Source organism: Xenopus tropicalis, chromosome 1 (genome assembly GCF_000004195.4).
Source record: "Xenopus tropicalis strain Nigerian chromosome 1, UCB_Xtro_10.0, whole genome shotgun sequence".
NCBI classification, from domain to species: Eukaryota; Metazoa; Chordata; class Amphibia; order Anura; family Pipidae; genus Xenopus; species Xenopus tropicalis.
The window spans coordinates 107,826,783-107,849,980 of record NC_030677.2 but is presented as its reverse complement, the minus strand read 5'-3'; the positions used below and the strand labels follow the sequence as shown (position 1 = coordinate 107,849,980).

Sequence of the window (23,198 nt, the reverse complement as noted above, 5' to 3'; positions counted from 1 at the left end):
AAAAGCTGGAGTTATAAGATAAAGGCAAAAAAATTTAAAAAATAAGAATTATGATTAACTATAACTTACTAAAATTAACCCAAAGGTCAACCACCACTTTAAAACAACTAAAAATGCATCATGTATATTGGTAAATTGTGTCAAATTACAATTTTCTTTATTAGAAAAGTTTTTCAGGTTTTGAGTTACAGTTTCTTTTTATACAATTGTTTATAACATTATAATTTCTATTTTAATATTGTTATAACTTGTATAAGCGTTTTTGATCATTTATGGTTTTATAATTGCACCCCCTCCTCACCATGAGATCCCTGCAAAGTTTCTATGTATTTTGTCAGTTTTGCAAAAACAAGCACATTTACAAGAACTGGGATTTTCACACATAAGACATTTCCCCTAGAAATTAGGGACATTCATTTCTTTGCCTAGTATCTGAAGCCTTTTGGGAATCTGCCCTTTTTAAACATGGCCGCGAACGACTTGTCAATGTCACGTGATACACTCGCTTCACTCTATAATGTGCGAGACGACTGTGATTCAAATTATCTGCCCGCCCCTTGGGTCCTCGCTCAAGGGACCTTTTTCAGCATGTCTAATGTAACGCCTGATGAAAATAATCACGATAACTATGTGCATTGAAATCAAATTAATAGAAACGAACATTAATCTATATTTTGACTGCCTTCTACTACTTCATATTTTACTGCTACATAAGGTATAATATGCATAGCTAAAAATGTTTCCCCGCGGTATCAGGCGTTCTGCTAGACGGACTGTTTCGAATTCACAACGCCTGCTTGTAGTATAGGGCGCCAAAACATCTTGCCTTGAAGTAGACGCGCTGAAGAATTTGCTGTAATATCTGTGTGTAAGTGACTATCGTTACAGTATGGGCACATCGGGGTTTTGTGTGTGATAAGACGCGTTGTGTGTGTATAATTGTACATATTTCATTCCATTGCTATCACTTTCTACGAAGCACTTATAATGCATCTGTATAGTGTTGCCTTTTCTAAAGAGAAACATGTCTGTAAATGAGAAGTATTCCGTTTCTTTGTTGTCCTTTTAATAAGTAACATTGAATTCTATTTTGCCTATGATGTAGTGCTGTTTTATAGTTTCTTGCTTACAGTAGCCCTAGCCATTCTACTATATGGCCTTACTGATACAGCAGCTCCTCCTCTCTTATAGACTCCTCCACTTCTGTCCTGTCAGGTCTGGGAGGAAACTTAAGATGCTAAAGTAGGTAGGTAGGTAGGTAGGTTCAGCATGTCACACCGGCTAGGTATGGATTTTGTAAAACTAGTACCCCAAACATTATTTGTTTAGATGATATTGGTTGGTTGGAAAAAAAAAGCTCTGTTGTTGATCATTTGTGACATTGTAGTTTAGTAGCCTCTGCATAAATACATCAAAGTTGCTGGAAATATCCATAATGATACAGAAGATTATATAAAGTAAGGCATTCAAATATAAAAAGAACAATTTTATATTATTTTTTTTATGTTTTTTAGTCAAAAAACATGTCCATGGTTTATATTTGAGCTTGTCTTGGTCCGATATGGATGGGATAACAGTTCTAAACATTCTGGAACATGCACCAACAATGGCATAAAAATGTTTGGTGTCAAGAGAACTAGTTCATTTTCATATAATATTTTTTGGTATATGGTATAAGATTGATACTATCCCCTTAACTTTAATCTATCAGTAAATAAGTTCATCATAATTTGAAGTGCATTACTGATCAATGCTTCTTTTTTTTTTTTTCCTTTTTAACAGAAGTTGAGAAGATGCATGTCAAATCAATTATAATTGATGGCTTCAAATCCTATGCCCAGAGGACCGAAATCAATGGCTTTGATCCTTTATTTAATGCTATCACTGGGCTGAATGGCAGTGGCAAGTCTAATATTTTGGATTCCATTTGTTTCCTTCTTGGCATTTCCAATCTGACACAGGTATATATTATTTTTAATAGAAAAATGGGAAAGTTGCAAGATCAATAATAATGCAGTGAAACCTTAATTTTACATACCCTGATTTTAAGTTTTACACTTTTACACATTTTACACTTTTTTGAGGTTCCAACAATATATAATGCATTTTCCCAAATTTTACACCATTTTTTTCAGGTCCCTTGAAAAATGTAAAATGGTGGTTCTACTGTAATAGTTGCTGGTAGTATTTGGTAAACTGTCATCATTAGGCTATAGTGTTATTTGGGTTTTGTTTATTTTATTTATTTTTTTGCTGTATACTAATAAAAGGATAGTGATTTATTGTTTATTTCCTCTAGGTGAGAGCTTCCAATCTGCAAGATCTAGTGTATAAAAATGGACAGGCTGGTATTACCAAAGCCACAGTTTCTATTACCTTTGATAATTATGACAAAAAGCAGAGTCCTCTGGGATTTGAGGCGCATGATGAAATTACTGTGACAAGACAGGTAAAGATATGTGTTAAACTCTTTTCTTTGATAAATGTATTTGAACCAATATTGAATAGTGTAATAAGTTCATCATTCCTTGCACTACATTGTTTGCTGTTTAAGCTATCTCTGTAGGCCTCTGGCATGCTAGAAGACCTTTCTCTCACTTAAAGGGGTAGTTCACCTTTAAATAAACATTTAGCATGAAGTAGAGAGTGATATGAGACAGTTTGCAGTTGGGCTTCATTATTGTTATTTAGCTTTTTGTTCAACAGCAAAAGGCAGTTAAGATGTTTCTGTATGAACTACAGTTTTAAATCATAGGGGCTGGAGATTTACTTTGTTACTGATCTGCTTGTAAATATAGTTGCATTGCTGCCAATGTTATGTACTGTTAATGAATGCTGACACTGTTATGAAAAAACTTTCTTTTAAAGGTTGTCATTGGTGGAAGGAATAAATACCTTATCAATGGAGTAAATGCCAATAACACTCGTGTTCAGGATCTTTTCTGTTCAGTTGGGCTCAATGTAAACAATCCTCATTTTCTCATCATGCAGGTAATTTGTTTTTGTTGCCTTTTGTATAGCAGACATTATGATGTCCATGATAAATCCATTTTGTAAAGAGAAAAAGGAGAATAACTAATTTTATTTTCTCATTTATTGGGGATGCCCAGCCATTAAGGGTCTGTATCTCCCTCCTGGGAGGCAGGATACTAAAACACAAAGAATGCCACAGAGGGCTGTACAGCACAATCCATGTTTTTGTGCTCATGTGAAGTAGGGTAAGATGGAAAGGGTGAAAAAAAAAAAAGGTTTTCCATTCAGTTTTTTTTTCTCAGTAAAAGAAGCATAAGGAGTAATTAGTGTGTAAATAACAATATATTTCTTAGCTTTAAAGTGGACCTGTCAACCAGACATAAAAAGCTGTATAATAAAAGTCCTTTTCAAATTAAACATGAAATCCAAAGTCAATTTTATTAACACATCTATACCCATTATATAAGCCTTAGGCATAGGGGTGAGGCAGACAGTTACTTTCACTTTCAGATGTCACTGCACTCCTCACATTCCCCCTTCCTCCTCACCATCTAATTATGTAACCAGTGCGTGGATATAGGTATCAGGTCCCCCCATACTGGCACAGAAACAAGATTTTTTGCAGGATGCACAGCTTGCCTTAATAACAGTGTCCACAAAATGGAGCCTGCCTGTTTTCTGCAATGATGAATTCCAGTGGTGAAGGAAATAAGTTTAAAATAATTTATATAGTGTAATTGAAGTTTATTTTGCTTGACAAACACAATAGAAAACAATTTGTAATTATTTCTTAGGGTGGCAGGACCCCTTTAAGGGACATTTCCATATTATGGAGCTTACCATTTAAGAGAGATCCAAAGCAGTTGATAAAGAGCTATTCTGATGGCTTGTTAGGATATAGGATGCATGCTTATTTATAGTTGTTTATGCTTTTAAATCAAGATAGCTGAGAGATGGTTATAGTGGTTTTTATGTATCGACCATTTTGTTATTGAATTGTATCTTTTCACTTTTGTCTAAACAAAATGCTTATATTGTCAACATTTTTACACTATTTTTTTTCTCTAGGGTCGAATAACCAAAGTCTTGAATATGAAGCCACCTGAGGTACTGATTTTGTGTTGCAAATTGTGAAACTAATTTTTACAGTGGATATACTTGCACAGTTGTTAATATTGACTAATATATAATTGTAATATATCAATTCATCTCTTCTTAATATTCTCTAATGGAGATCCTGCCCCCCTCCAGATAAGGGGAAGCTGCAATTCCCAGCATTACTCTTCCAGTCTTGTGCTGTTGGTGAGATGCTTTGAGTTGCACTTAAACATTATCAGAAGGGTTGCAGATTATATTTTGTTCAGTACAAATAAATAAACCGCTACAGTGTTTATAAGTTCCCAACATATTGATGTTGCATATGTAATGTTGGCCAGTAGTGTGGCAAATGTGTGTTGTTTTTGTTTTCTTTTACAGCGGTGCTGTAAGCCATTGCACACACATACATGTGTTTCCACTGATAAATATGGGGTAGATAGCAACATGCATTCAGATGTTAACTTTAGGATACCTAGTGAATTTTAGCATTTTATTCTGTGTTTTTTTTAGTACTAAAACAACTACCTTTAGTAGATGTCAGCCCTTGTTAATTATGTCAAATTCATTTTAACTGATGCACAGATTCTAGCTATGATTGAAGAAGCAGCTGGTACAAGGATGTATGAATGCAAGAAAATTGCTGCTCAAAAAACTATTGAGAAAAAGGAAGCCAAGCTCAAAGAAATTCAGACGGTAATGTATAGAGTTTTGACTTCTCTGTTTTGTTTAAGGAGACCTGTTATGTATATTTTGACTTCTTTCTTAAGGACTATGCCCGACATATAAATGTTCCCACCTGTGTTAGCTTGTAAACCACAGTGGTAATTTAATGAAAGTCAGAAAGTTCTCCCTAGTTAATCAATCTATGGAGTATGTAGCTTTACTACTATGTATGTACAGTAATAGCATACAATAAGCAATTTTCTCTTTGTTTTTATTTTCAGATTTTGGAGGAAGAAATTACTCCAACAATACATAAACTAAAAGAGGTAAGAAAACTGCTGTGAATGGACACTTTACTTAAACAAAATCGGTACTAAAAATAAAAACACATTTTTAATTTTAAGGTATCAATAACCTTTCCCCCCCCCCCTTGTATGTGTTGAAATCTTACAAAGGGAATGTATTGCTTCTCTGAAGATGCTTATAGCTAAGCTTGTGGTTAGAACCTCTGCTAAAGACTCAATTATCTTCTGACTGTCTGGTCACACCTTTTAATCTCTCTTCCCCTTTCAATAGACCTCAAAAAGCCTATGAAACAGGGCATATTCTCTGCCACCTTTTTTCAGCTGACATTCCCTATAATGGGCACTCAACCTTTGTTCATTACGATCCTTTCTTTTAATACAGATGCAAATAGCCAACTTTGATCTTGCAAGCCTGGTGAAGGGATGAAAATCTAGACTCCGCATTAAACACCTTATATTACTTATAAATTATACAGAAAATGGCATAGGAATTATTCAGCATAGATGTTACCCTGTACTAAACCTAAGTCAGCAGGAAAATGTTAATGCCATCTTTTTATTTTCCTTTTATAATTTTGTGTGTGGTGCTTCATTTTACATGGTCAGAGCATCCCGCTCTTTCAGTAGGTCTAGGCCAGTGATGATAAACCTGTACAGAACTTTTTGCAGAACTCCAATTTGGATCCAGCACCAGTATGATGTGGAAGTTGTAGCTTGACAATTACTAGACTGGCAAACGATTTTAACTCTGACTACAAGATGTTGACAATATTTCTTCCATAGGAAAGGTCCTCCTATTTGGAATACCAAAAGATCATGCGGGAGATTGAACACTTAAGCAGACTTTACATTGCCTATCAGTTTGTTTGTGCTGAAGAAACAAAAGTTCGATCTGCGGAAGAGTTAAAGGAAATGCAGGACTCTATTTTGAAGCTTCAGGACACAATGGCAGAGAATGAGAGGAAAGTGAAAGAATTGGGGAAAGAAATTGCAGAATTGGAAAAGTTAAGAGATCAGGTATGGTTGTTTTTTCTCTTCACGGCTTGTCAATATTCATCTTTTAATGTGATTGCTCAAACTCTTTTGGTACTTATGGTATTTGACTGAAGCATGTTCTCTTGATCAAAATGCCACAACTAGACCTGCTGTTGCCATTGACTCTATTATTATATATTTTTATGAAGTACCAACATATTGAGCAGAGCTATGCAATAGATGCGTGTATACATCAAAATGTATATTATGTACATAAGTGATAGGTACAGGTGGCATAGAGGGCCAAATAAAGCTTACAATATATAATACTTTTACTATTCAGGTAATTGGTAATGGCGTTTGTGGATGCTGTTGTTGGAGCATCATTTTTTTTGTGTGCATTTTCATGCTAATCCCAATTAAATTGAATGGGACTAGATACCCAGTAAGTTGTGGTAGTTTGATGGCTGACTTGTGACAGAAAAATAGAAACTCTGGTGCTCAAAACACATGTTCAAAAAGCCTAATAAAGGTTGTATGAATGTATGTATTTTAAATACTTGTTCAACTCTAAAAAATGTAAAGTAAGGCATGCCAAAATGAACCTATGAATCATTTCCCATTATGTGTCCTGAACCTATCTATACTATATATAGGTTGCTACATACTTTATTCCCCTTGATTTTAGTATTTCAACAAGCCATTATTTTGCAGGTATTCATTTACTGTACATCAGTGATTTTAGAAGGAATTTTTTGATTGCAGGAAGTTGGAGGGGCTCTGCGTTCTCTGGAAGAAGCACTAGCAGAGGCTCAGAGATCAGACACTAAAGTTCAAAGTGCATTGGACCTTAAAAAGCAGAACATGAAAGCTGAAGAGAAGAAACGCAAAGAGCTAGTCAAAAGTATGGAGGAGGTGAGCCATCAGGTCTCCTTAGATTTGGGGAACTGGTAACTGCAGACATAGTTCTATTTAATTATTGAGGTTATGCAACAAAAAACAAGCACCTGGGTATACACTATTATTCTTTGGGCAGCTGACCTGGAATTATTGGTGGAGAATTTTCCTTTAGAAATTTCTACCTGGTGTTAAATAAACACAAGGAATTCTGGAAACTAATTCCAAAAATTGGATTTATCCTATAGGCTAAATGGGATTTTTTTTGGAGCTCTTTGGGATTAGTTCCCAGAATTCCTTGTTTGCATTCGTATATGGGGATGTTTCCTCAACCCTTTTGATTTACCTGGTGTTATGGAACTTCGGTTCTCAGCATGATTTAATCCCTCATTTGTTTTAGTTGTTTTTTTTTAACGTTTTAATTGTTTACCCTTTATTTTAAGTTGAATTATGTTAGGATTTGTAGTGCAGCAACATCTGTGTGGCAAAAAATGATAGTTTGCTCTTTGTTGGCCTTGAAATGCTACCTTGAAGGGAATCTATTGCAAAAAATTGAGTATTTAATTTCATTTTTGAGAGAGTTCCTCTTTAAGTTGATCTAAATATTATAGAAGTATTGGCTGGGCTTAATGAACACTGATTGCATGCAAAGAAATATCCTTAATGGTTTTTAACAGGATGCCAAGGCTTTGACTGCTAAAGAAAAGGAGGTAAAGAAAATCACAGACAGTCTGAGCTCTCTGCAAGAGACAAGTCAGAAAGATGCAGAGGCTCTGACTGGTGCCCAGCAGCATTTCAATGCGGTGTCTGCTGGCCTGTCAAGTAATGAAGATGGTGAAGAGGCAACGCTTGCTGGACAAATGATGGCTTGCAAGAATGAGATAAGTAAAGCTGAAACAGAGGCTAAGCAGGTAGGATTTTTTCCACTTACTTATACTTATGGGCTTTTTTGTATAAAACAAAGGAACATGATGCTACCATAACAAAGTGTATATGTTTATAATGTTTATGGTTCTTATGCAGTCCTGGTCAAATTTTTGTTTAGCTTCTTTCTTGATTTTCCTTAAGTCCTTATTGATAAATAATTGCAAAGTATTGCTAATTAGCAATATCACACTAGACAGCAAGCACACTGTCAAGGGGGGAAATTGGGGTGTTTAAAAGTGAAAGTGCCGTTATCAGCAACAATTTATGATTTAGTACTTGTTCTTGAGATTTGTTTTACAGACTTTAAGTTTAAATTGTTTCTTTTCTTTGTCTGTCTTAACCGCTTGTTTCCCCTTATAAAATTGATCAGATATGTCTCAACTTGGGTTCTTTTACTACTTGTGTTTATTTAGAAGGAACAAGAATAATTCCATGGAAATTTTGCTGGATGCAAAAAAAATGATTTTTTCTGGCCTAGCCTTTTTTTTAATAAATGGTTATTTATAAGTAAACATTAGCAATACACTGAAACTGTTTTCTTTGGATGTGGCCCAATATCTCATCCAAAAGTGAATCCAAACTCTAATATTTTTTTAGATCTAAATATGAAAATAAAAAAGGTTCCAATCATAAACAAAGAATTGTGGTATTCAACTGCAAAGTCACATGACTCTTAAAGGACAAGGCAATGCAAAATATAATTTTTGCCTAATAAAAGAAAACAAAATTCTAAGCAGCTTTGCAATATACATTTATTACAAATATGTAATTATTTTTGAGTTATTTGTATATATAACTGCTATTAAAAGCAGTGTTTTGCCTGTCCTTTTCTATTCTCTGCCCTAGTGGCTCTGACTGTTGAAACAATGTAACAAAAGGCAGCAGATTGACAGACCTGCTTGCTGGAGGAGACTGACCGTTGCAACATTATTTAAAAAGTAACAACCAGGAGTTCAGCAAATGCTGCTGTCAATAGCAGTTACGTTTACAAATAACTTTTAAAGCGCTATTAGCATTCTGACTGAATTACGGATTCAGTGCCTTCATAGAAATTAAATAACATTAAACCAGTGCTTGCCATTTATACATAAAATATATGTAACATGTAAAGAAATGCTGGTATTGTCATTAGTTAGAATTCATTAACACAGCTATTCTCCATTTTTTAAGATCTATGACTGCAACTTGTGGTGTTTTTTAACAAACAGCTCTCTTATATTCTGTTACCATGGTGTGGGTTATTCTAAGTGCCTGACAGTGATCCTGTGGGAGTTTCCTAAGTGTAGACTTTTTGGCAGCCCATTGACTAAAGGTGAAAACCACTGCTATATTGCTATTCCACTTTTTTTAGGCTCAAATGAAGCTGAAGCATGCTCAGCAAGAACTTAAGACCAAACAGGCAGAAGTTAAAAAGATGGACAGTGGCTACAAGAAAGATAATGAGGCCTTTGAAGCTGTAAAGAAGAGCAAAGAGAAATTAGAAGTGGAAATGAAAAAACTTAATTATGAAGGTCTGTGTGTTTTTGCCCTATGACAAAATGCCACTTTTTCAGTGTCTAATTTTTAATGTGAAAAATTGCTCCTTGACCCCTTTTCCAACACAACTTGTATTTGTAAAAAGGCTGAAACAGTGCCCATATGCTTTTTTTTAAGCAACGATGCGGCCCCCGATCCGACTAATTTTTAAACCTGCCCTATCGAGATCTGCCAGATGTCAGACAGGCCCATCGTTTGTGCCCATACACGGGCCGGTAAGCTGCCGAATCTGTCTAGGGGACTGATATCGGCAGCTGGAATTGGCCCGTGTATGGACACCTTTATACCTCTGGCTTCTTGAAGCATAACTAGGGATCAACCTGAGCTGTGATTCAAGTACAGCCTTTTTATTTTAATGCCCATAAGCTGTGGGGGTGGCTGACCTTACAAGTGCAATAGCTTATTTTTCTTGTGTGTGTGTGCCATTCTGTGCACATTAACAGCATTAACATAATTAAATGATAACCCTAATTACGTAGTATGTACAAATGGGACAGAAATACATTTTTAAAAAAGGAATATATTTTGGGGTTGCATTTATGTAGCTATATAAACTAAGTCCAGTATATATACATTTAAAGATGTATACATGTATAGAAGCGAGTGAAGACAGTAAACATTACATTATGTTCCGAAGGGATTATAATACACAATACAAAAAAACATAAAAGGTCGTCCCATTGTTAACAGTTGCTGTTTTTTCTTGAGGCTATATTATACATTTTGGTATAATTCTGCTGATCTTTTCATAGATGGAAGAGAGGAGCAGCTTTTAGAAAAACGTAGGGGTCTCTCACGAGATGTAAATCGACTTAGGGAAGCTTATGAGTCTCTTATGGCACGTTTCCCTAACCTTCAGTTTGAATACAAGTAAGTTACTGGGTGTATAAGATAAAAAAAAACTCCTTACTGAATATGAAAGTATGATTAAGGTACATCTGTGTTCCCATGTTAGTCATGTTGCTGTGTTAAAACTGCTTTGGCAGAGTAGAATGCCGCTAAATTTCCATGAAAAGAAATAATTTTAAGACGCAATCCTGCCCAAGGCACCTCTGCATAGAAGTGTGTGTTCTTCCTATACTTCAGTGGGAATGCTCTGGTTTCTTTACTCAATCCCAGAGCATATGTTTGGGTAAATTGGCTCCTGATTATGAAGTGATCATATTGTCTTTTGTGTGCATGAGTTATGTGATGATTATTGATAAATTAGATTGTAAGCTTCACTTTGGACTGATACAAAAGATTAACTTGCTCTGAAAAACACCGCAAAATCTCTGTTCAACCACACGCATAATGATCATAAAGCAATTTGAAATAAAGCTTTGGCCTCACAAGAGCTGTTATTCCATTAGTTTTCTTTAAATTGCAGCCACTGGCCTATACAGGTCAATGCAGTTGGAAACTTGACACTGTCCAATCTAACCTTAACAGAAAGAGCAGCACAGAAGCAGATAAAACTATTAGTGCTGTCTTAAGCTGGCCATACATGCACCGATAATATCGTACGAAACATCGTTTCGTCCGATATTCGGTGCGTGTATGGCAAGTTGGCGAGTCGACCGATATCGCAGGAACCTGCTGATATCGGTCGACTCGCCGATCGGGCCAGTTAAAAGATTTTGATCAGGCGCCTGACCAAAATCTGCCTGCTGAATCGGCAGAAGGAGGTAGAAATCCTATTTTTTCTACCTCCTTATCTGCCGTTTCAGCGCTGAACGGTTTGTGGCCGATTGTACGATCTTTTGTGCGACCGATGGTCGCACGAAAGATCGCAAATCGCCACGTGTGTGGCCACCTTTAGGTGGACAAATATTGTTGGGTGCCGGTGTTTATTTACCCAGGGAGACATTTATACTGGCAATTATACAAAAGAGGTCTAAGTTTTAATGCTTAACCTTTTCAATATATATAGATAAGAAAATCCAGATTAGCTAAAACTGATTTATGAAATATCAACTTAAACTTGGTGAAATTTTGGTTTGTATACCAAAATGATACCATTTATAATGTGAAAGGAGACATTACTGAATATTGTTTGGGTGGTGTTTATATGGTTTTTTTTTTTTTCTTTCTTAAATATTGATTTATTGTTACTATGACCTTTAAAGGGATCCAGAAAAGAACTGGGATTCAAGCCGTGTAAAGGGTCTTGTTGCCTCTTTGATTTCTGTGAAAGATGTCTCGACAGCAACTGCCTTAGAAGTTGTTGCTGGAGGACGGCTCTACAATGTTGTGGTTGACACTGAGGTAAGGCTGGGCAGGATATGTAATAAAGGCATGGGACCTGGGGTTTTCCAGATAAGGGGTCTTTCCATAATTTGGATCTCCATACATTAAGTCTTCTAAGAAATAATGTAAGCATTAATTTAACCCAGTAGGGTTGTTTGGCCTCCAATAAGGATTAATTATACCCTAGTTGGAATCAAATACAAGGTACTGTTTTATTACAGAGAAAAAAAGAAATTTTTAAAAATGTGAATTATTTGCTTATAATAGAGTCTATGGGAAATGGCCTTTCTGTAATTTGGAGCTTTCTGGATAACAGGTTTCCAGCTAACTGATCCAATACCTGTTAATACACTAAATGGCCAAAATATTTGGCTATAGTGGCAAAAGTATCAGGACACCCTTCTAAAACTGCACATTTGGTACACCCACTGTGGAGTTTCAGACTGTTATCAAGCAGGCAGCCTAATTGCTGTTTGATGCCTTGATAACACTAGGCTGCCTGAATTCATAATGCCTATAAATGTTGGGTAATTTTAATGCATTAGATTTAGGCTGGCTGGTAACCCTACAGCATACAACCTTGTAAAATGTGGCAGCTGTTTTTGGCAAGGCCCTTTCCTGTTTCAGCATAATAATGCCCACCATGCACAAACTGAGGTCTAGTCACAATTGACTTTCTGAGAAGAGAGAGGGAGAACTCAATTGACCTGAACAGAGACCTGACACAACCTAATTGTAGCATGAATTGGAACAACAGCTACAGGACAGACCTGATTGGCCAACACAAATGCCCATCATTATTAATGCTGTGGATAAATCGAAGGAATTAACTACTAACAATTTTCCAACATCTGGTGAAAAACCTGAGAAGCACAAAGGGATTTATAGCAGCAAAGGGAACGGACTACATGTTAATAGCCTTTCCTTTGTTTCTGGAATATATTTTGAAGTCAGGTGTCCTGATGCTTTTGTTAATATATTATAAATCAGATTATGAATTAAGTAGAAAAATGACCGCAGTAGAAGAGAGAGTTTATAGTTCTATGATATCTTGAGAAAAATAATTAATTAAAAGCTCTTTTGCCCTGCATTTTAGGTTACGGGTAAGAAATTGTTGGAGAAGGGAGAGCTGAAACGAAGATTTACTATAATTCCACTAAATAAAATTTCAGCTCGATGTCTAGGCAAGGATACTGTTAATGTGGCCAAAAATCTGGTAAGTTTCATAGCCATGCATCTCTTTAATAACCCACTTCAGTTTGTCTATCACTATAAGTCATTCCACACAATTCTGAGGCGCTCAACCTTTGTAAAAATTCCTGTAGGGTCAGGTGCTATGCAGTATATTGAACCTACCCACCCAAGGTCTTTCAAATAATACAAGTCCAAGTAACCACAGCACAATGGGATTTTATTGGCTCAAAAAGCTAGACCTTTCTACCTTTTTGAGCCAATAAAATCACGTAACAAATATACAGATTAACTGCTGTGGTTACTTGGACTTGTATCACAATAAGTCAAGCAGAACATGCACACATTTGTTAATGAAGTTTGTTTTACCTGTTCTCTAGGTCGGTGCAGACAATGTTCATTTGGCCCTCTCTTTAGTTGGCTATGAATCAGAACTGCAGAAAGCTATGGAGTATGTCTTTGGAACCACACTTGTATGTGATACAATGGACAATGCCAAAAAAGTGACATTTGACAGAAAGATTATGACCAAAACTGTCACTCTTGGTGGAGATACATTTGATCCCCAAGGGACTCTAAGTGGAGGTAAATACAGTTTTAATTTAATAGTATTGTGGGTTTAAAGCAAGGATCCCCAATCTTTTATACCCGTGAGCCACATTCAAATGGAAAGAGTTTGGGAGCAACACAAGCATGGAAAAATTTCTGGGGGTGCAAATAAGAGCTATTATTATAATTGGCTATTTGGTAGCCCCTATGTGGACTGGTGGCCTATAAAAGACTTGGTTTGGCTTTACACTGGGTTTTTATGCAACCAAATCTTGCCTCATAACCAGAAATTCAAAAAATGGGCACCTAGTTAGAGGCCACTGGGAGCAACATCCAAGGGGTTGGTGAGCAACATGTTGCTCACGAACAACTCGTTGGGGACCACTGGTTTAAAGAGACCAGCTTCCCACAACTTTGGCTGACGTGTAATGCAAGCCCTCCCTTACCTTATTCCTTTGTGAAGTGATGAGAGAGAGCGATTTGAGTCCGCTTTCCATAGAATCTGCAATACACATTATGGAAAGCAGGACTTCAAGCCCCAGAATCTATCACTTCACAATGGTACAAGGTGAGGCAGCAGTTCCATTACATTGTCACCATAAGTGATGCTGGGAAATAGTTTCAGTGTGACATAGTTTCCCTTTTGTCTGTGGAATGAACGGGCTTTTGTCAAAAACAGGAATGTATTTTGCTCTTAATGTCACTGACTTCTGGATTGTAGTCGTAGTAAACTTAAAGTAAAAATACATGTGTGGATTACACCTTTATGGCGGTTGTGGAACATGTTGCATCAGAGATAAGCTGAAGGGTTGTAAATGAAAATATGCATGGTTAATGTTCTGGACATAAAATAAACATATTTTAGGGACACTTTATATATAATTTTATTTAATTTACACACACCTTTAAAAACATAATGCATGAATTTTATCTGCTTTTAATCACAGAATTTTAGTCTTCTATATAGGCATATGGAGTGGTTCTTATTTGAATCAGCAATAATAAGCTGGGTGATAAGGAAAAACAAAGGCATAATATTGTGTTATCTGCTCCATATTTTATGTGTTTGTCGCTGTGCTCACGAGGTGGATTTTACCCTGTAAATTCACAGTTGAGGTTATTTTATTGCTCTGGCAATATTGGCCAGTACTGATATTTTACATAATCTCTTCTTGTGGGGAAATTAAAACACTAACCAAAATGTCAAACCCTCTGGTGGCTTTTATCTGTAAGTCATGGATATGTACGTGAGGAAAGATTAGCTTTCTGTAGCAGTGAAAATCTATGGCAATGTTTTTTTTCCAGGTGCCCGATCCCAGAATGCATCAGTGCTAGCCAAACTTCAAGAGCTAAAACATGTTCAGGAAGAACTGAGAGCTAAAGAGACTCAGTTGCAAGAAGTTGAGAAAGAACTGATGAGTCTGAAGAATACAGTTGAAAGGCAGGTGCAATTTTTGTTACACCTTAGTAATGTACAGAATTAAAATATCAATGATAACTAATCCTGATATTGGTCCATCCTTTGTAATATATGCATTTTTTTGCAATTACATTACAGTATATGAATGAGATTGTGGCAGCTCATGTTTATAAGGTCAAAAACATGATGAAAATACATTATCATGGACAGAATGCACTTGTTTTTCTAGGAAAATAAATTAGATGACACTTTTAAGGGTATACTTTCTTTTAAACATTCAGAAACTTCTGTCCTCAGGTGGAAAAGCAAGGGTCCTTTTCATTAACTGGTACAAGGGGCAGCAAGCATGTATGTGCTGAAGTTTACTCATTTAAACAGTTTGTTTGGGGCATTAAGTTCCCCTTTGAAGCGCTATAATATGCTAGTCAGCACCACCACTGATGACATACTACAACTGGGCCATACCTATTTGCTTCTGATAAGGGGGTTAGAAAGGAAACAAAGTCGAGGAGGCCAAAAATAATTGTCTCCAGAGGAGTACATACATATAATAATGGTTGAGCAGATCTGAAAATAAATGCAAATCTTGCCATTATATTGCTACATTATTGTTCAGCCTAAAGTCACCATGCATTGTAGGAGGGTTATGGTGGAAGATGATAAAGGTTGTTATAGACAACCATTGACCAATGTAGGCATAGGCAAGATTGATGTTTTCAAATAATAATAATGAGATATCTATTTAGCTCTTACTACTAAAATAAAACTGAGAAGTAAAAATGTTTAACATTTGTTATGCCTTCTTCGAGTTAAATAGAGATTGTATTAATAGGTATCGTCAACTAAAACAACAATGGGAAATGAAATCAGAAGAAGCAGATCTGCTTCAAACTAAATTACAGCAAAGTTCTTACCACAAGCAGCAAGAAGAACTGGATACCCTGAAGCAAACCATAGGTGAGTGTCTTGAACTTATTTCATTTATGAAGTTTTGAAAATGGCTTCTGTAGTGGCCATTAGTAGTTAGAACCATTCCATCATTTTAAATAGATATTGTACTGGCAATGGTGAGTCGTCATCTGGTGCCATCTAAATACATGGTAGTATAATATTGTTGAGGCTCTCCAGATGCTGCTGAACTCTAGCAATTGGCACATTTAACCTTTAAATTGGTATTGGGGGGGAAAAAAACATTTTGCATGTTAAGCATTGAACACTGGAAAGGAAAGGGTGAAACTGTTACAGGCTTGAATAGGGTAGGGATAAAAATATGCCATTTCTGTGACAGAGGGAAGTGAAGAAACCCTTAAGAAAACAAAAGAGGTACAAATGAAAGCAGAGGAGAAGTTCAAGGTCCTGGAGCACAAAATGAAGAATGCAGAAGCTGAACGGGAACGAGAACTTAAAGAAGCACAGCAGAAGCTGGATGGAGCCAAAAAGAAGGCAGATGCCTCTAACAAGAAGATGAAAGAGAAGCAACAGGTACATGTAATTTTCATAATGTACTTTTGCATGTAAAGGCAGGGGGTGATATCGCTCCAACTTGCTACTCAGCAGTAAAGTTTGACTGGAGTTTATCATAGTACAGGTCACATGGCTGTGGCACCCTGGGAAATAAAGAATATGGCTAGGCCCCATGTGAAATTTCAAAATGATTGAAGGAGAGAAGCTATATTAACTAATTACATGACCGTAATTCTTTAAAGTAAAATACAGGCATATTTCCTGAACGTAATGCAGACACACTCTTTCTGTGCCTTTATATAGATATTTTTGTGGGAATATTGTTGATAGCAAGATTTTTGTTGTGATAATAATGTGATGGCAGTTTTAAGTGTTGGGAAAACTCAAGGTATATCTATTTTAGGAAGTGGATGCATTTGTATTGGAGCTTGAGGAACTGAAGAGAGAGCAGACAACCTACAAACAGCAGATAGAAGTTGTGGATGAAGCAATGAAAGCCTACCAGGAACAAGCTGACAACATGGCATCTGAAGTTGCCAAAAATAAGGTTAGTTGATTAGAAGAAAAGCAGGCCAAGACTTCTGTGATCTATGTAATCCTGTTTTGTTTGGTGGGAGGAGTTTTAATTCTGTGGCATTCTCAATAGGAAGCAAACGAAGTTCCAAGTGATCATGAACAAAATGTATGCTGTTGCTCTACAGAACAAATTAAAGGAACAGTAACATCAAAGAATTTAAGTGTTTTAAAGTAATTAAAATATAATGTGCTGTTGCTCTGCAAAAAACTGGTGTTTTTGCTACAGAAAAGCTACTATATAAATAAGCTGCTGTGTAGCCATGGGGGCAGCCATTCAAGCTGGAAAAAGGATAAAAGGCACAGGTTACATAGCAGATAACTAGTAGATAAGCCCCATATAATGGGGGTTTATCTGTTATCTGCTAAGTAACATGTGCCCTTTCTCCTTTGAATGGCTGCCCCCATGGCTACACAGCAGCTTACTTATATAAACTATAGTAGTCTTTCTGAGGCAAACATACCAGTTGTAGCAATGCAGGGCAACAGTACATTATATTGTTATTACTTTTATACACTTTAATTTTTTGGTGTTACTGTTCCTTTAAATGGCTAGATTGCCTTTTAAAAACTTTTGGCATTATGTGGACTGATTCTGAGATAATGTGCAGTTGGTCTTTAGGGGGGTGAGAACCTTTCTGACTACTATAATTTAATTGAAACTATAAGTTCTATTATTATGAACCCAATACTTTCTTTATACAGTATCCTTCCTAACATTAATACAGTACGTCTTACCTATGAGCTTCAGAATACACTTGGTCTGCTATTTCCCATTGCTATGAAATATATTTGTCCTACCTATTCTTGAGTAGAGATTCTTCTCCAGTGACTTAACTAAGATGTATTTAAAACTGGAAGACTGATTTTTGAGACATGTAGCAATTAATAATATATCAGCACTGATAAGCCCTTCATTTTGCACAAATTGTGCCCAAGAGATCTCGGACACTTGTATATTGTTGCAGTGGTCTTCCTGTAGGTCTAAGTATGGTTGCAGTTTGCAATAATCCCTACACAAGGCTTGCAGGGCTCTCAGCTCAGCATGACTAAAAGATCTGATTCTGTGCACAGTAACACTGACTGTGGGGTTGTTAGGAGAGGCTTCGGGGTTAGTGTTAAAACAAGTACAGAACACTTGTGTTAGTGATGTTAACACGTTCCTCTCATATATATGAATATATCCATCACTTTACAGAGCTAATGGACATATTGTATAAACTGTGTATTTGAAATGTCTGTCCATCAATAATATGACGACTGAACGTTATGAGTTAATTGTGCTCAGTTGTATGTATTTGTATCCTGCTTTTTCCTAGATTAGTCATTTCCCATGTTTATTGGTGCTTATAGTTGTGCACAGTAGGGTTATGCTGTTAAATTCTAATCCCTTTGTGCTCGTAGGAATCTGTAAAGAAAGCCCAAGAAGAACTGGCTAAGCAAAAAGAAATCATTATGGGGCATGACAAGGAAATTAAGACCAAATCAGCAGAAGCAGGAAAGCTCCGAGAGAATAATAATGATTTACAGCTGAAAATCAAGGAGCTGGAACATAATATCAGCAAACATAAGAAAGACAGTGCAGATGCTGCTGCAAAGGTAATTTATAAAAAAAAACAAAAAAAACGAATGATTATACTCATACTTATCTATATCTATACTGTCCCAAGGTAAAGCTCCATAATCTGGCTCATATTTTACCAATATCTTGTCCCCTTTCTAACTGGTGGTGCCAGCAGCTTTCCCATTCTTAAAGTTGTCAGAGGTCTGTCTAATTGTAAGAGTTTATGATTTTGACGTTGAATGTTCTTGAAACAAACACAAAAATAGGTCACAGAAATATACCTCATTATAGGAATTCTATATATAGTAAAACTCATATGGGTTTACACTTATATAGTGTTTTTGTGTTTTTTACAAAATATTCTGCAAACAGTGTGTTACATATGGTAGATTGATCTTTGGTTGATAGATTACATCGCTGCTGGAACTGCTGTAGTATATGGGAACTGTATATGGGGACTGTTTTGCACCTTCATCTAACCTAATAATTCAAAAAACTACCTTGATACATGCAAGAACGGAGCACTGACACCAATGTACTGCTTAATATTCTGGCAGTCCATCAGAAATTAAATATTGTGCATTATCATATTTTCTATTATAATGGTAACATATAACTGTACAATGTGTTAGTTCTGTGTGTAACTGACCATGGATGTTTGTAATAGTACAAAGTCCAACAAAGTTAAAGGGTAAACTATACCCCTGAACATTGCAAGTCTCTAAAACTCAAACTAAATGGAGGGCACTCTGGGGGTAGTAAGGATAGCCCATACAGAGATGATAATATAAGATAGGTGCTAAGACCAATCACAGTCCTCCAATTAGGACCAGTATAAAAATGTACTACAGTGATCTTGCACACTTTAAATAATAGAGACCAGAGGTGATGTATTTATTGATGTAATGACCTATGTTTGTTCTCCTGTACAGCACTGCGTACATAAGTAGCACCATGTTAATAAAGATATACATACATACATACATACTTATAATAATCTTGTTTTTTTTAAAAAGGGTTACATAATTCTCTATATAAATGCACATGCAATTTCTTTAGTGGTCACTGCTATATATACTGATTAACGTCTTCCTCTACAACCATTAGGTTGCAAAAATGTTAAATGATTATGAGTGGATTGCTTCAGAGAAACATCTTTTTGGACAAGCAAACACTGCTTATGATTTCAAAACCAACAATCCCAAGGAAGCAGGGCAGAGACTGCAGAAACTGCAAGAGAAAAAAGAGAAACTTGGTAGAAATGTCAACATGAGAGCAATGAACATGCTCACCCAGGCAGAGGAGAGGGTGAGTGTCCGTTCCTTGCTAATCAATGGGCAATGTTTGAAAGGTTGCTATGTGAATTTTGCAGGTGATCAAGTTGAAATTCAAATTAGAATCAAATTCCCCAGCATTCTTTACACTTTATTTTAGTTTTACTGATCAATTTCGTGCTCCACTAATCCTAAAATATATATAAAAAAAACAATTTTTTAGTTAGTTAACTGTGAGAAAACATGTTTAATGATTTTATCTTTCTCTGTATAATTAGTAGAGGAGTCAGTGTTACAGGCCACACATCGTAGCAGTACAGAAAGTTTAGGCAAATAAGTGTGTGACTGACACTATTACATTTAAACATTAAGGCAAACATAAGTAAGCAACACTCAGTAACCACCAGTTCTTACAGTTCTTAAAAAAAAAAAAAAAAAAAAAAAAAAAAATCAGCCATGCACGTGACAGATATACATAATGGCACTCTCAGTTCTTGAAGAAAGTATTTTACTTAATTCACTGCCATAAAACCTAACAAACCTGCAGAATCAAATAACTGAATATTTGTGTTATTTTTAGTACAATGATTTGATGAAAAAAAAGCGAATTGTAGAAAATGACAAATCAAAAATTTTGACCACTATCGAAGAACTCGATCAGAAGAAAAACGAGGCACTGAATATTGCATGGCAAAAGGTGGGTTGCATTGGCATTGATGGGCTCATCTTTTTGTTACAGTACACTAGGCTATGAAGGACCTGAATAAAGTGGTTACCCATATTTGCCCCCATCATCTTTTACAAATGGCTTTTCTCTCCTATAAGGTGTCATTTATGTGCAAAGTGCACTTTTAGATGAAATTGACAGAACACAATTGTGCTCACACTTTGATGCAATTGTGCTGAAATGCTGGTTGCATCATGAGTGCACAAGTGGCCCACACCTATTGACACAGGGTGCTGTGAAACCCTGGAGCTACCTTCTGGGTTGGAGGTGGCAGTAGCTTCAAGGTTCCCCTGAGCCAAAACAGCATTTGGTTTGGAAAAAAGTGGCAGGGGGAAGGCAGTGGCTACAAGCGCAACCATATGAAGGTGCAAGGAGCCCATGTTCACACAAGTACCTTGAATGAGTGGGGTTTTTCTGCAGTTTTCTTCAACTGTGCAACTCATAAATAAACCCTTCTGTCTTTTGCATAAATGTTGGTTAGAGGGAAAGCTTACAGCTCCTAAAGTCATTTAATTATAGTTTATGATTGCTCATACACACTCTCTATCCATTTTAGGTGAATAAGGACTTTGGATCTATCTTCTCAACCCTGTTACCTGGGGCCAATGCTATGTTGGCACCTCCGGAAGGGCAGAGTGTGCTGGATGGGCTAGAGTTTAAGGTTGCTCTGGGCAACACATGGAAAGAAAATCTCACAGAACTGAGCGGAGGACAACGGTACCTATTCATATATAGTACCTAAAGCAAGCATTTTATCTTTAAGCTTTATGTAAGGCCTTGTAGTGATTTTCACAAATCTTTATATTCTTGGTTTCACTACAATTTATTGATATTCTCATTTCAGCTCATTGGTGGCATTGTCGCTCATTCTGGCAATGTTACTTTTCAAACCTGCCCCAATCTACATCTTAGATGAAGTTGATGCTGCCCTGGATCTTTCTCACACGCAGAACATTGGACAGATGCTTCGCACTCACTTCCGGCACTCTCAGGTAAGGGAGCAGGGGCAGCTATTAATGTAAACTGAGCTTAGTCACAGGACTGTTTAGTATGCTTTTACTTAAACCTACAGTGCACTGGAGTACAAGATAGTGTGTAATAGGGCATCAAGAGATGCTTTTCCTATAAGTTTAATGTTCATTATAAGTTTATAATTCCACCAACAAAGCATGCAGATAAGCTGTTCACCATAGTAATCCTTTGGGGGGGAATCTGTGGTCACCTGTTGTCCACCTTTTAGGGTGAAGAGACACAGACAGAGCTTTTTGTAGCCTTTTCAAGGCTACGAAAATAGACAATGCTGATCATTTACTTATAAGGCAATTCTCAGTATTGTCTATGGCAGGGTATATTCTGGTGTTTAGCTGCTACTAAGTAATTCTGTGTGTCTTCACCCTTAGGGTAAGCACCCACAGAGCGACTTACTTGCCCGCGATAGATTGCTGATATAGTGAGTGAGTAACTGCTCTGAAAAGAGTTTCCACAGGCAACAACAGAAGTCGCCAGTGGAAAGCCCTTCACATCGCTTTGGTTTCTGAAGTCGCGCAACTTTGGAAACTGAAGAGATGTGAAGGGCTTTGAGATGTTTTTCCTTTGAATAAAACAAACACTGCACCACTTTTTGTTATTTGATCCAGTTTTTCTAGTGCCAGCCTTGTTTCTCATTGTTTGAGGCAATCTGGTTTAGGGTAATGGCATGCCCATATTCAGTCACACAAACTGAGGGAGCTGATTGGTAGGATTAATAAGCTCTTGCTGAAATCACCTTAAAGGGAGACCACAACACACACAACTTGAAAAGAGGGACATCATCACCAACTGTGTGTGCAATGCTTAAAGGGAAAATATACCCCCCCCCCCCATTTTGATATAAGCTCATTTAGTTGGATTGATGTAAAAATGTGCCTAAACACATGAAAATCTGAATTTCCAGATATAAATGTAAATGTGTTCAGTACATTTATATTTATAACTAGAAGTTAGGTTAGTCTTTGTACACCTCTCTACAAAAGCCCAACTGTATGAGCTCATGTCAAAATGGGGGGGGGGTGGTACATTTTTCCCTTTAATTGCTCAAGTTACTATCACACCTAAAAATAAATGTACCTTTTAGGGTTTACATGTTTATTTGTCTTCATTTTAACACCTTTTCATCCATTCTCAGTTCATTGTGGTGTCACTGAAAGACGGTATGTTTAACAACGCCAACGTCCTCTTCAAGACAAAGTTTGTTGATGGGGTCTCAACAGTGGCTAGATTTGCCCAGAATCAGAATGGTAGCAGTTCTGCTGGGCAGCAGAGATCCGACAAGAGCAAAGCAAAGGAAAGAAGGAATCGCATGGACATTGATAACTGATTAAATTCTTCTATAAGAGACATTCATATTCCAGAAAAGGAAATGTGGAATATTATTGCCTATGCTTTTCTTGATGTTACGTTAGATCTTGGTATTTCTGCTGCATTTTAGCTACTTACTTATTTTCACCTCTCTTTGCTTTTCATTACATCTAGGAAGAGGCCAGATTACACCTGAAATATTTGTCTTGTGTATATTTATATAAATATGTTTGTGTTCTTTCAATGTGATATATATATATATATATATATATATATATATATATCTCTTCACTAGCTGGCTTATTGTATGCAGAAGCACAATATATATGCCATGTAGGCGCTCAGAAAAACTTACTACAAACACAAGTGTTTATGTTGCTATGAATGTACAGTACAACTGTATATACTGTGTGTACTGTCATTGTGTGCTTTCTTACTTCCCAGAGATTTCTGATTTCAAATTATACATTTTTATAAATAAACTTTTTCCCAATGA

General features: G+C 36.4%; 1 protein-coding gene across 2 annotated transcripts; it reads left to right on the top strand.

Annotated features, from left to right (window-relative positions):
- Positions 1-649: 649 nt before the first annotated feature.
- On the top strand, positions 650-23,198 carry smc2 (structural maintenance of chromosomes 2). 2 transcript variants are annotated; one of them, XM_002936692.5, is made up of 25 exons: positions 650-868; positions 1,783-1,961; positions 2,300-2,449; positions 2,869-2,991; positions 4,042-4,080; positions 4,654-4,764; positions 5,016-5,060; positions 5,823-6,056; positions 6,780-6,929; positions 7,589-7,822; positions 9,190-9,349; positions 10,127-10,244; positions 11,483-11,621; positions 12,700-12,819; positions 13,175-13,379; positions 14,649-14,784; positions 15,596-15,720; positions 16,052-16,245; positions 16,631-16,774; positions 18,205-18,399; positions 19,472-19,672; positions 20,219-20,335; positions 20,922-21,082; positions 21,210-21,357; positions 22,530-23,198. In XM_002936692.5, exons 2-25 carry the CDS (start codon positions 1,794-1,796, stop codon positions 22,719-22,721), a joined length of 3,609 nt encoding a protein of 1,202 aa, XP_002936738.3. In that variant the 5' UTR covers positions 650-868; positions 1,783-1,793; the 3' UTR covers positions 22,722-23,198. The 2 variants fall into 2 exon arrangements, with proteins under 2 accessions (XP_002936738.3, XP_012808988.2); XM_012953534.3 differs by lacking the exon at positions 650-868 and adding an exon at positions 911-929.